This window comes from Bubalus kerabau, chromosome X, assembly GCF_029407905.1.
Source record: "Bubalus kerabau isolate K-KA32 ecotype Philippines breed swamp buffalo chromosome X, PCC_UOA_SB_1v2, whole genome shotgun sequence".
NCBI lineage: Eukaryota > Metazoa > Chordata > Mammalia > Artiodactyla > Bovidae > Bubalus > Bubalus kerabau.
In genome coordinates, this window is record NC_073647.1 from 116572703 (window position 1) to 116585078 (window position 12376).

General features: G+C 38.4%; 1 protein-coding gene across 1 annotated transcript in view; it reads left to right on the forward strand.

Annotated features, from left to right (window-relative positions):
- MAOB (monoamine oxidase B) overlaps positions 1–12376 on the forward strand; it is a 118808-nt gene that overhangs the window by 42413 nt on the left and 64019 nt on the right. Inside the window, exons 2-3 of the mRNA XM_055564551.1 lie at positions 1815–1909; positions 3793–3930. Of these exons, the coding sequence (XP_055420526.1) occupies positions 1815–1909; positions 3793–3930 (233 nt within the window). The remainder of the gene's footprint in view (positions 1–1814; positions 1910–3792; positions 3931–12376) is intronic.

A 12376-nucleotide genomic window follows, 5' to 3' on the forward strand; every position in this document is an offset into this window, starting at 1 on the left:
TTATAGAAGCAGACACTGGAGTGAAACTGCCTGGCTTTGCTGCTGGCTCATTATGTGATCTTGGACACCTCTTTGTGCTTCAGTTTCCTCAGCCATAAAATGGGAATATCAATAGTACTTTTTAAAAAATTGGATTGCTGTGAAAATTCATTGAATTGATACATTAAAACACTCAGAATAGCATCTGAAATATTGTGCGCACTATAGGAATATGAGCTATTTTTGTAGGGATTTTTTTTTTTCCACACTCGTGCTTGTACTCAGTTGTTCAGTCATGTCTGACTCTTTTGCGACCCCATGGACTGTAGCCCGCCAGGCTCCTCTATCCATGGAATTTTCCGGTCAAGAATACTGGAGTGGGTTGCCATTTCCTCTTCCAGGGGATCTTCCCAACCCAGGGATTGAACCTGTGTCTCCTGCGCTGGCAGATGGATTCTTTACCACTGAGCCACCAGGGAAGCCCTTTTTCACACTGCTACTGCTGCTAAGTCACTTCAGTCATGTCCGACTCTGTGAAACCCCATAGACGGCAGCCCACCAGGCTGCCCCATCCCTGGGATTCTCCAGGCAAGAACACTGGAGTGGGTTGCCATTTCCTTCTCCAATGCATGAAAGTGAAAAGTGAAAGTGAAGTCGCTCAGTCGTGTCTGACTCTTCGCGACCCCATGGACTGCAGCCCACCAGGCTCCTCCGTCCATGGGATTTTCCAGGCAAGAGTACTGGAGTCGGGTGCCATTGCCTTCTCTGCTTTTTCGCACTAGTGGGATCTAAAAGTTCCAGAATTATTATTTTTAAAAGACAAGGTAGAAATTGTTTTATTTCTCTGTAAGGCACAGAATCTTGGCATTTCCTTGATTTTGTTTCATTTCATAAAGCAAATGAGTAAGGTATTTGGAACTGAGTAAATTCAATTCATTGTGGTAAGAACACCAGTTATATTGTCTGAAAAAACTCTTACTAAACTCTGTAAGTTAAAGATGTAGAATTTTAAGATTTGTGAGATCAAAAACTACATTCAGGATGTATTTATACCAAAAATTACATATTTGAACTTTACACTAAGCTTTATACCTTATCAAAACTCACTGAACTCATTGGTTAAAGTTTATTGTATGTAAATGTATCTCAGTAAGCTGTTTTGTTATGTTGAATTCATGATGTTGAAATTGTTGTAGGCATAAGTATTTTTGACTACATTAATAGATGAATAAATGAATGGAGTCATTTTATTCTTCAGTGATGGATCCTACGGGGAATGAGGACAATTAAATGAGTTGCATTTTATGTCTTTGGTTTTGTAACTTTACATCAACTTTCAAAAGTTCAGTTTTAATAGTGAATTTTAGGTCCTTTCACATGCTTTGAAGATTGACTCCCCCCTTCTCTCTTTCACCTAAATTTATTGGATTTTCATATTACCAATTGCTCCATTTGGTCCTGGGTTTGCTGGGGCTTATACACTTCTTTTTTGTGGGGCTTTGTGTTTTCTTTCATGTTGTCAGACACATAATCATGTAATTTAGTCTTTAAAGATAAACATTTTGATAAAGTGACCAAAGAAGCTTTTTAAGGTTTGAGACTTTTACTAAAAATGAAATATTTTTTTATTCTTTCAAGAAATAGCAGTTGGTTTTGCAGACTTGGAATCTGGGTCTCTATTGAGAAACCCTAGACACCTGTAAGTTGGTTAAGTTGAACGTAATGATAATGCTCTGTGTATAAGCCAACATGGACTTTAATCATTGGCTGTTAGCACGGGGAGCTTATGTGGAGTTGAGTGTTTGGTTCTGATTTTTTCTTGTATTTTCTACCAGGTATGGCAGCAGCCAAACTTCTGCATGACTCTGGCTTGAATGTGATTGTTCTGGAAGCCCGGGACCGTGTGGGAGGCAGGACTTACACCCTTAGGGTAAGACAATAAGAATTGGCTGGAAAATTGTGACCCTGAAACTGAGTTTCCTTTTTTCTTTCTGAAAGTCTTGAACTTCACTTGACTCTTGACAAGAGAGTGAAAATTACTTCAAAACACTCCACGGCCTCTCAATTTGCTTTCTTTTCATGTCTTTCTTCTGTCCCTTTTCTCTTCTTGCCTTATAACACTTGGCACTTTCCCCATAAATGATTGCACCAATAATTAGATGTTTGAAATACATTAGTGAGTAAAACAAAGATTCCCTGCCCTTGTGAAATATATACTCCCCCTTTTTTTTAAGTGGGAGAGCAATAGTGACTTAGTAGGTAAAGAATCCGCCTGCCAATGCAAGAGACCCAAGTTCTATCCCTGGGTCAGGAAGGTCCCCTGGAGAAGGAAATGGCAACCCACTCCAGTATTCTTGCCTGGAGAATCCCATGAACAGCGGAGCCTGGCAGGCTACAGTCCATGGGATTTCAGGAATTGGACGCAACTTAGTGACTAAACCATACCACCATACAATAAACAAACAAAAGCAGAAAAGGAGGACCTGCTCTGGTGTCCCTGACTATTAGGAATCCAGTTATGTTTGGACGTGTTCAAACATAGGGAGTTTTTCTAGTCACTCTTGTTCAAAGGTTGGTCCTTAGTCATTGCAAATGGAGCTAATTCAAAACCATATGAAAGCCTTTCTACTGAACATAAGAGCAATTTCAAAGGTTTAAATTAGGACTCTAATGCAATCTTTCAAGTGTCTGGATTAACGAACCACAAAAGAAATGGTCATTTCCTGGATGGACTTAGAGTTTATCATACTAGGTGAAGAAAGTCACACAAAGACAATTATCATATGATATCATTTATATGTAGATGCTTTAAAAATGATACAGATGAACTTACAAAACAGAAACTGACTCACATAGAAAACAAATTTATGGTTACCAAAGTGAATAGAGGGGAAGGAAGTTTGGGATTAAAATTAGGAGTTTGAGATTAACAGATACACACTGCTGCTGCTGCTAAGTCGCTTCAGTCGTGTCCGACTCTGTGTGACCCCATAGACGGTAGCCCACCAGGCTCCCCCGTCCCTTGGAGTTTCCAGGCAAGAACACTGGAGTGGGTTGCCATTTCCTTCTCCAATGCATGAAAGTGAAAAGTGAAAGTGAAGTCGCTCAGTCGTGTCCGACCCTTAGCGGCCCCATGGACTGCAGCCTACCAGGCTCCTCCATCCATGGGATTTTCCAGGCAAGAGTACTGGAGTGGGGTGCCATTGCCTTCTCCACCCAGATACACACTACTATATATAAAATAGACAAACAAAGGCCTACTGTATAGCACAGGGAAGCATATCAAAATTTTCTAGTAACCTATAATGGAAAAGAATCTGAAAAAGAATATATATGTATACACACACACATAAAACTGAATCTTTTTGCTACACACCTGAAACATTGTGAATCAACTATACTTCAATAAAAAAAAGTGGTCCTTTCCTTTCTTGCTTTTCCTCTAGCATTAGGTGCCTCAAAATTAGCTAGAAATGCTAAATAAAGAGAAATTCATTAATAATTCTTAGTTTACAAATCTAAGCCAGTAAAACCCAGAGCACGTTGTGGTAAATAGTAAGAATGATGGGGTTCAGAAATCTCTTGCTTATTTCAAGTCCAATCAGTTTTGCTTTAAAATTAGGAATGATTCAATAACCGTTTAGTTGCATGAATGAGGTAGAGTAAAGAACAGAGTCCAGTTTTCTATAGATACTCCTCAAGGTGTATCTAGAACCTGTGAAATGCCAATCTGCTTTTTTTAGGGCTGTCTTTTTATCTTAAGAATAACATTTTCACAAATATTTATTTTTATTTCTTTCCATGGGAAAACAGAACCAAAAAGTTAAATATGTGGACCTTGGAGGATCTTATGTTGGGCCAACTCAGAATCATATCTTAAGATTATCCAAGGAGCTAGGATTAGAAACCTACAAAGTGAATGAAGTAGAGCGTCTGATTCACCATACAAAGGTAAGCCTGGAACAACCTTTGAAGGATTTGGAGATTATTCTATCAGTATTTCCATATATTAGTACAAATTCCAGATCCTCCCCTCAAACAACCTCCTTTATCCTTGAATGATGCATATGTATTTTATAACTATATTTCAACCATTCTAAGAATTTTCTTTACAGTTATCAAAGGCTAATTCTAAATCTATTTGGGAAGGTTATTGATGAAGTAGTATTAACCATTTGGTAACAAGCTGAACAAAACCAATAGAGAAAAAACATTTGTGATTTATTAAATACCTCTATTAAAATAATTAGGGCTCTTTCATGTGATACAAAAACTTGTGAACAGTTTTACAAATGCTATCTTAGACATCATGTGATAGAGTATTTGCAATATGTCTAATGTAATTATTTTGAAATTTGGTTATTATGTCCTATATATAGGCTAAACTCACTCTCTTTTGGAGATTTACATAAACATAGGTCAAGTCCCAAATTTCATCTTCTGTGGGAAAGCTCCATTGATCTCCCTCAAATTTCTGTGAGTTTACTGTGTCTCACATTCTCATGATCATTTGTGGTCCACGGTTCTTGCTTCCATGACACATATGCTCATTCACATTCGTGGCCTGTGACTCTCTTCTTTCCTTTGCTCTATGTCAACCTGGGTTCGAATTCACCTCTTTGTCTTGACTTTCTTTGGACTACCCCGAGCATTTGTGTACAGTAGACTGGACTGAAGTTTTGAACAGTGGGGGTGAGGGGTTCAATCACAGAAACAAACAACTTAAAACTGAATATTGGACATTGTTATTTTAGGAAGCTCTTCAAACAGGGTGCCCTTGGTGATTTCTCACTGGCCACATTTTTCTGTGAATTCCAGTCTCCCACCATGTTTCTCCCTTTAGACTCTTCTCACAACTCCCTGATGCTTGTTTTCCCAACATCTCTGTCTTGGTCCAAAATATCACTGATGTTCTCTGACAGAGATTTTTAATTTCAGTCTTCCTTCTCTTCCTCACTTACCTCCTTAAAGGATTTGAGCAATATAGAGACAAGTTCCTCACTGGAAAAAATTGTACCCTTAGGAGACAGAAGAAACAATCAACAGTTAGTTTTGAATCACATAATAGTGTTGACGTGTTTATTATTTGTGGGTGATAATATTAAGAAGGACAAATAATAGACTATATGTTGTGAATTATTTAATGAAACAAAATAAAAATTTATCTGATTTGGTATAATGTGGGTAACACTTATAAGAAATGTTTTGTTTGACCTTCAAATTTTGTTTTATGAGCCTTTTCACCTTGCTTCCATATGTGTCTAGTGGGAAAAGAGACACATGAATTAAAAATGAAAATGAAGCATGGTAATAGCGTGATTTATTGAACATTCATCAGCAACTCTTTGTAAACATCGTTCATTGTGTTCCCGGCTTTTATATGTAGATCATCTTGACTGATTTCTTCTGTCTTCATGTCCTAACATTTAAGACTTGCAGAGACTGAATTCCCAGAACACTAGGATCTCTTTTAGATTTCTCTGGACAAAGGAGATGATGACTAGAAATTAAATTCATTTTTCTGTCTTTGTAAGGGAAGGGTTTCTTGGCAGTCAGGGGCTATGTTCAGGATGCTTTGTTTTTCTGGAAATCTTTCCGCCGACACTGTGTTCCTTGTTTGAAAGAGATTGCTCATAGTCATCAACTGTGGCAAGGATGTTATACTTGAATTTTTCAGAGTGATGACCAAATATGCTTCTTTCTTTAGCTATTTCATATAATCCACATGCAGCTAAGAAAATAATTAAGCACTATCTCTGATTTGATACAGAATAAATACATATGCCAGCATTGGTCTTCATGAAATTCAAATGAATGTTATTGCTTTCTAATTATTACAAAAGGAAAGCAGGTTTATTGTAAAAATATAAGAAGAAAACTTGGGTAGAGGAAAAGCAATTGCAAAACCCCTTCAATAATCTTATCTAGAGAAAATCACTTTAAAATATTCTTTCGGTACATAGATTTTCATGTTCCTGTATTGCTATTTTCTGACCTCTGCTGGAGGAAATAAGAAATATCAGTACACTCTAAAATATTGTATACATATGCATATGTGTATATGTTTGATATACTTACTGTTTAATCCTCATCCTGAGACAATTAAAGCACTAATGAATTTATGAAACAAAGATTTCAGTTTTCAGTCCACTGAAAACTGGTTGTATCCAGTGAAGTGTTACTTGATAATAAATAATACTAAAGATTTTAGAGCTAAAAAGTCCTCCCTAAACTAAAAATTTGTTCTCCGCCATCATCACTTCCATGTCTTTGCTTATATGTCATTTTTCTTCTTTTGAATCTGTAAAAAGCATCTGAGATGCTTCCATCCATTTCTGGAATTATTGACCAGAGCTCTGACATCTGATTTCCTACTACATGACAAAGAATGTAGTTCAGAAATTTGTTTCCTCTGTAATGGTAGGAAGTACTTTGGCCATTTGGACATTACCTATTACCTATTTCAACAACTACTGTTCCCAAATGCAAACAATGATTCATGCAAATATCTAGTATATTTGTGCCTTGTTTCTTCAGTGGACCTGCACTGTATTTCTCAACCCAAAGCCTAAGAATGTCAAGAGTATCGAGTGTGTTACTTCTCATATTGTCCGATCCTGCTATTCAAATCAGCCTGCTCAAGGACTCTGTTTTTTTTCAATTTCTTACATGATTGTTAACGTAAGACAGAGTTTTACATGCAGTCTTAATAACATTAAGCTAAAGAATTTGAAGTTGGTCGTTAAAATTGAAACTGGTGAAATGGATGGAGCTACTCACAAAGAGGGGTGAGGGGCTATAGCAGCCCGTGATAGGCTAGCTATTCAAAGGAAGGCCATTTTTTCCAAGAAACGAAGACCCTCAGTATCACCAGTTCTCTGATAGTACTGGAAGAAGTGGTCTGTTGACAGTTGGGTTGTGCCCATGCTAGTCCCATAACAAGCATGCATCAACCTCTAATGTGTTATGATATACGGGGTGTTTTGCTCTCTGCCTCTGATCTCCAGAAATGTTTCTGTCTACTGAGTGGTACTCATTTTTAGTGCTACAGTAGATCTGTCTTACATTGCTAAAAAGTGACTTTCCAAACCCTTGTTCATGAATCAGTACCAAGCTATATGGGGATTTAATTATCAGTGGGAAAATGATCACCTAAGCTCAAATCTATATAATTTAGAAAGTGTTTTCCATACTTCTCAAATCTGTGATGCAGTCCTTCATGCTTAATAATTATTGTGAAACAGCTACTCAAGTTTATAATCTATTTCACAGTCATGTTGATTTCTGCTAGGATGGTTTAGAAGGCAGTTGTTTACATGCCTTGGAAGTGAATTGTGAAAAATGTCCCCTTTTACGGACTAACTCATAATTAAAGAGAAAAATACAAGAAATATAAACCTCTTAAGGAATGTTGCTGCATTTTGCCTTACGCCTCTTCCTCTTTTATCTAGTGTGTGTGTGTGTGTGTGTGTGTGTGTGTGTGTGTGTGTTTGCATGCTCACATGTGTGGTTATTGTGTTTTTGTTTGTTTTTTGTTCTTTCAGGCTCATACTTTGAAGGAGTTTTGTACAATGTAGGCTATTGACATTCAGAATTTCTCTGTCTCAGAAGTTTTATAAGTCTGAAATTTAGAACGAGTGTCAAGTGAAAATATGCATGCAACTGCTTTAGGCCCAAAGGCTGAACTGTTAGGCATCTGGTGAATGTAAAGATGTAGCATGACTTAAACTTAAGAGTCCAACTTCACACTGATAGTTGTGTGTTTCCAAACTTCAGCTCTTGTGATAAACTGAAAAAGAAAGAAAGAAAAAAAAAAGATGCTCTGGTCTTAGTCTACTTCCCAATGAGCAGAAGCCAAGATCACTGTAAAAGTCCCTTTTGTGTTGTATGTGGTCAATATCCATGCTTGAAGGGATGAGGAGCTATTTCTCAAATACTTTGCCTACGTGTCGCTGCTACAACTGCTATTGCTTAAACAGCTTTGTGGAGGAGGCACCATTTGGCAGAACTTTTCCATTTGTTGAGAACACTGAAAGCCAACAGAAAATACAGTACCCCCAGAGGACATAAAGGCGTAGAGTAGAAACTAGATCTCTAGCGATCAGACCAGTTGGGTGAACTTCTTGGAAGAGATCACTGTCTCTCCGTGTTGCGGAACAGCAACAGAATTAGAGGAGACGTTGAAAAAGAAAATACTCAAATTTGAATTGCATTTGGCTAATGAAAACCATCCTAAGATGTAGGACTTCAGCATCTTGCAGAGATCAACAGACCAGGAGTGTCCAGTCTTCTTTAGACTCTTAGTATCCCCTTCTGCATGCCTCTCCCTCCAACATTATTAATCCAGAGAAGCCTGGATCAAAGTCGAGGGTGTACTTGCTTTTCTCACAATGACAGAAGAATCCAGGAACAGGTTGGACAAAATCTTATATTTCACCCAGGAACAGCTGCCATTTTCCCAAGAACTTCACACATGCCACCCAGAGCTCACTGGTTCTGAGATGGGCTTCCTGAACCTTCTCTTCCATACATACCCCTACTCCACTTCATTTCTTATTTGTTGGAAACAGATATGTCTTATCATCACGGGAATATCCCCCCTGCTAAATATGTAGAATAGTAATTTCCTCTTCAGCAGGAAAAACCTATTTGTCTAGTGATCATTCTGAAGCTTATGTTAAGTTCTTCTGGAAAACAAAGTGATAATTTGCGTTTATGAAAGACAGGCAGATTTTTGACATGTAATTGATGAGGATGATGTTTTCAGTGGCTGAATGTGGGGTAATATTTGGGAGATAAGAGAGCAATTTATTCTAAGCCTTCAAGGTTTCCTTTTAGAATTTAAAATATGATAAAATCAGTAAAGAAAGTGAAGTCAGTCAGTTGTGTTCTACTCTTTGCAACCCCATGGACTGTAGCCTTTCAGGCTCTTCAGTCCATGGTATTTTCCAGGCAAGAATACTGGAGTGGGTTGCCATTTCATTCTCCAAAATCTGTAAACATAGTCTCTGTGTAAAAACACATGCACACACATCTGGATAAATTTAACAATGGTTAGAGTTGTGGGTAACACAGAGTTTTAAATTATAGTGAAGGTAGAAGGTAGAGAATGTATAGAATTCAGTTATGGTAGTGAAGTTCATGAAAGGAAACAAGCCTGTGGCTTAAAATCTTGTGGGAAAAGTTTACAGCAGCTGTACCATATCATCATGGAGTATGGCCAAGTAGTCCAACTACTTGACTACATGTGTGCTCAGTCGTGTCTGACTTTTTGTGACCCCATGGACTGTAGCCTGTCAGGCTCCTCTGTCCTTGGAATTCTCTAGGCAAGAATGCTGGAGTGGGTTGCCAGGGGATCTTTCTGACCTGGGGATCTAACCCTAGTCTCTTGTGTCTAGGGCATTGGCAGGTGGATTCTTTACCACTGTGCCACCTGGGAAGCCAAGTAGTCCAAAGGAGATGCATTGGCAGAGGCCCAGCTCATCAAAGGATGGTGACTAACAAGGGTGATCATGTAATAGGTCAAAGCTTCAGCAGCCTGTAGGGATTGGCAGGAAGTAGAAGATGGCCTAAAATATGTTAGCCTACCTTGCCACACCCTCACAGAGCCCATGCCTTTCTATTGGCCTCCGCTTCAACTAGTAAATAATAACAATGGGAACGTTGCCCTGGTATGGACATCTAGAACCTTCCAAGTGCTTTCACGCATGACATCTTTTTTTATTATTATTTTTGACTGCTTGGTATATGGGATTTTAATTCCCTGACCAGGGATGGAACCCACACCCCCTATAGTGGAGTCTTAACCACTGGACCATCAAGGAAGTCCTCATGATATCTTATTTGGACCTCACAATTGTGAGTCTCAAATAGCTAGAAGTTTTGTCCACGTTTATCAGATTAGAATGTAAAGGCTAAAGAGATTAATTGCATATGGCAGGAAGCGATACAGTCAGAGCATGAACTGAGATGCCAAGAATATACATTAAAAAGCTGGCTGTCCTCTGTATGGGAGACTTTTTGTCATTTCCATCTGAGCCCCAGCACCTGCCTTTGTCCTCCTTCTTTCCTGCCAAACTTACACTCTAGCATCTTGGAAAAACCCTGTTGAAGATCCTCCCTTCTTTAAAATTATATGCAATTGACTCCAGTTATTCCACTAACTTCTTCCCAAGTCCTGTATTCTCTTCATTTTCTTAATTACATTCTGTGAAAAGCAGTTTGGATGTAGAAAGTGAATATCGCTCAGTCATGTCCGACTCTTTGCAACCCCATGGACTATATAGTCCATGGAATTCTCCAGGCCAGAATACTGGAGTGGGTAGCCTTTCCCTTCCCCAGGGGATCTTCCCAATCCAGGGATCGAACCCAGGTCTCCCGCATCGCAAGCAGATTCTTTACCAACTGAGCTGTGAGGGAAGCCATCGGAAATAGAAAGAAGTCTGTTATTTGTACTTTAAGATTAAGGACCTTGCCCCCCTACCTCCCCCCCACACACAGAACATATTTTGTTTACATTTGACATTCTTGGATTCTTATTTTTGTATTTTCACATAAAATTTTTAGGTTTGCTTTTTTCACTTATAAATAGTCACAGATATTTTCTAATGTCCTTAGACATTCTTTGTAGATACCATTTAAAATAGATATATAATATTCTGTCCCAAGAACATTCTGCAATATAGTGGCTATTTTGCTGATCTGTTGCATTAATTAAGCTTCTCCACTTTATTCAAATGGTCTAACATGTAATACAGATCTAATATAGGTTACTATTATGCAAGGCACAGGACTAAATAATTGAGTTTGCAACAATTTGAGGTAAAGTCGTTGTGGGATTTGTGGAATCAAAAAAATTTTTTTTAATATGAAAAGAAACATAAAAAGGCACAGTGATTAAATAAAATAAAGCAGGAGAAAAAAAAGATTTCCATGGTGTAATTAAACCAGGAAAAGACTGCAGTCATAGATCATAAAATTTGAGAGTTGATGGCAAGAAAATTCCTGGCTGATGGCAAAAAAAAAAAATTCATTACTGGCTCTCCAATCCCAGAATTACTCCATTGCTGAAAGCAAACGTGTTACAAAGTAAAAAATCACTAAGGACTCCCACAGTTTCTTTTGGCCTCTTCAGGGTCATTAAGTTACTTGGTCTGCTTTCCCAATCATCCAGGTGACAGTTTTGCCAATGCCTTACCACTTTCTCTGGTGGCTTAGATGGTAAAGGATCTACCTGTTAATGCAGGAGATCCAAGTTTGATCCCTGGGTCAGGAATATCACCAGCAGAAGGGAATGGCTACCAACTTCGGTATTCTTGCCTGGAGAATCCACAGATGCCATGGACAGAGGAGCCTGGTGGGCCCCAGTCTATGCGGTCATGAAGAGTTGGATGCGACTAAGCTACTACTTTCTCTACCTTTCAATCGTGTGCCATTTCTTTCCTGGGCACTTGCACCGGGTCCACTAAGCTAATGGTACACAATTTAAAATTTTGTCCTAGCAGTGCTCCACTTCGAGTTATCATCACATGGTGACTCCAAATAAAGAACTCTGGAATGGACCAGCTTGGATGAAATTGGCACTCAACATTAAATACATTTAAATAAAGATTTAAACATAAAGAATTAAAAGAATTATGATTGTAGTACAAAATGTACTATAGTTTGTTTTTTAAAAATTCCCTTATATGGTAAAACATTATGGAATATATAAAATCAGAATGTGAGGAAGGTGAGAAAGAAAGAAGTATAAGAAAGATGAGTGTTCTCTGACATACATCACAGCAGGATCCTCTATGACCCACCTCCCAGAATATTGGAAATAAAAGCAAAAATAAACAAATGGGACCTAATTAACCTTAAAAGCTTCTGCACATCAAAGGAAACTATTAGCAAGGTGAAAAGACAGCCTTCAGAATGGGAGAAGATAATAGCAAATGAAGCAACTGACAAACAACTAATCTCGAGAATATACAAGCAACTCCTACAGCTCAACTCCAGAAAAATAAATGACCCAATCAAAAAATGGGCCAAAGAACTAAATAGACATTTCTCCAAAGAAGACATCCAGATGGCTAACAAACACATGAAAAGATGCTCAACATCACTCATTATCAGAGAAATGCAAATCAAAACCACTATGAGGTACCATTTCACACCAGTCAGAATGGCTGCGATCCAAAAGTCTACAAGTAATAAATGCTGGAGAGGGTGTGGAGAAAAGGGAACCCTCTTACACTGTTGGTGGGAATGCAAACTAGTACAGCCACTATGGAGAACAGTGTGGAGATTCCTTAAAAAACTGGAAATAGACCTGCCTTATGATCCAGCAATCCCACTGCTGGGCATACACACTGAGGAAACCAGAAGGGAAAGAGACACGTGTACCCCAATGTTC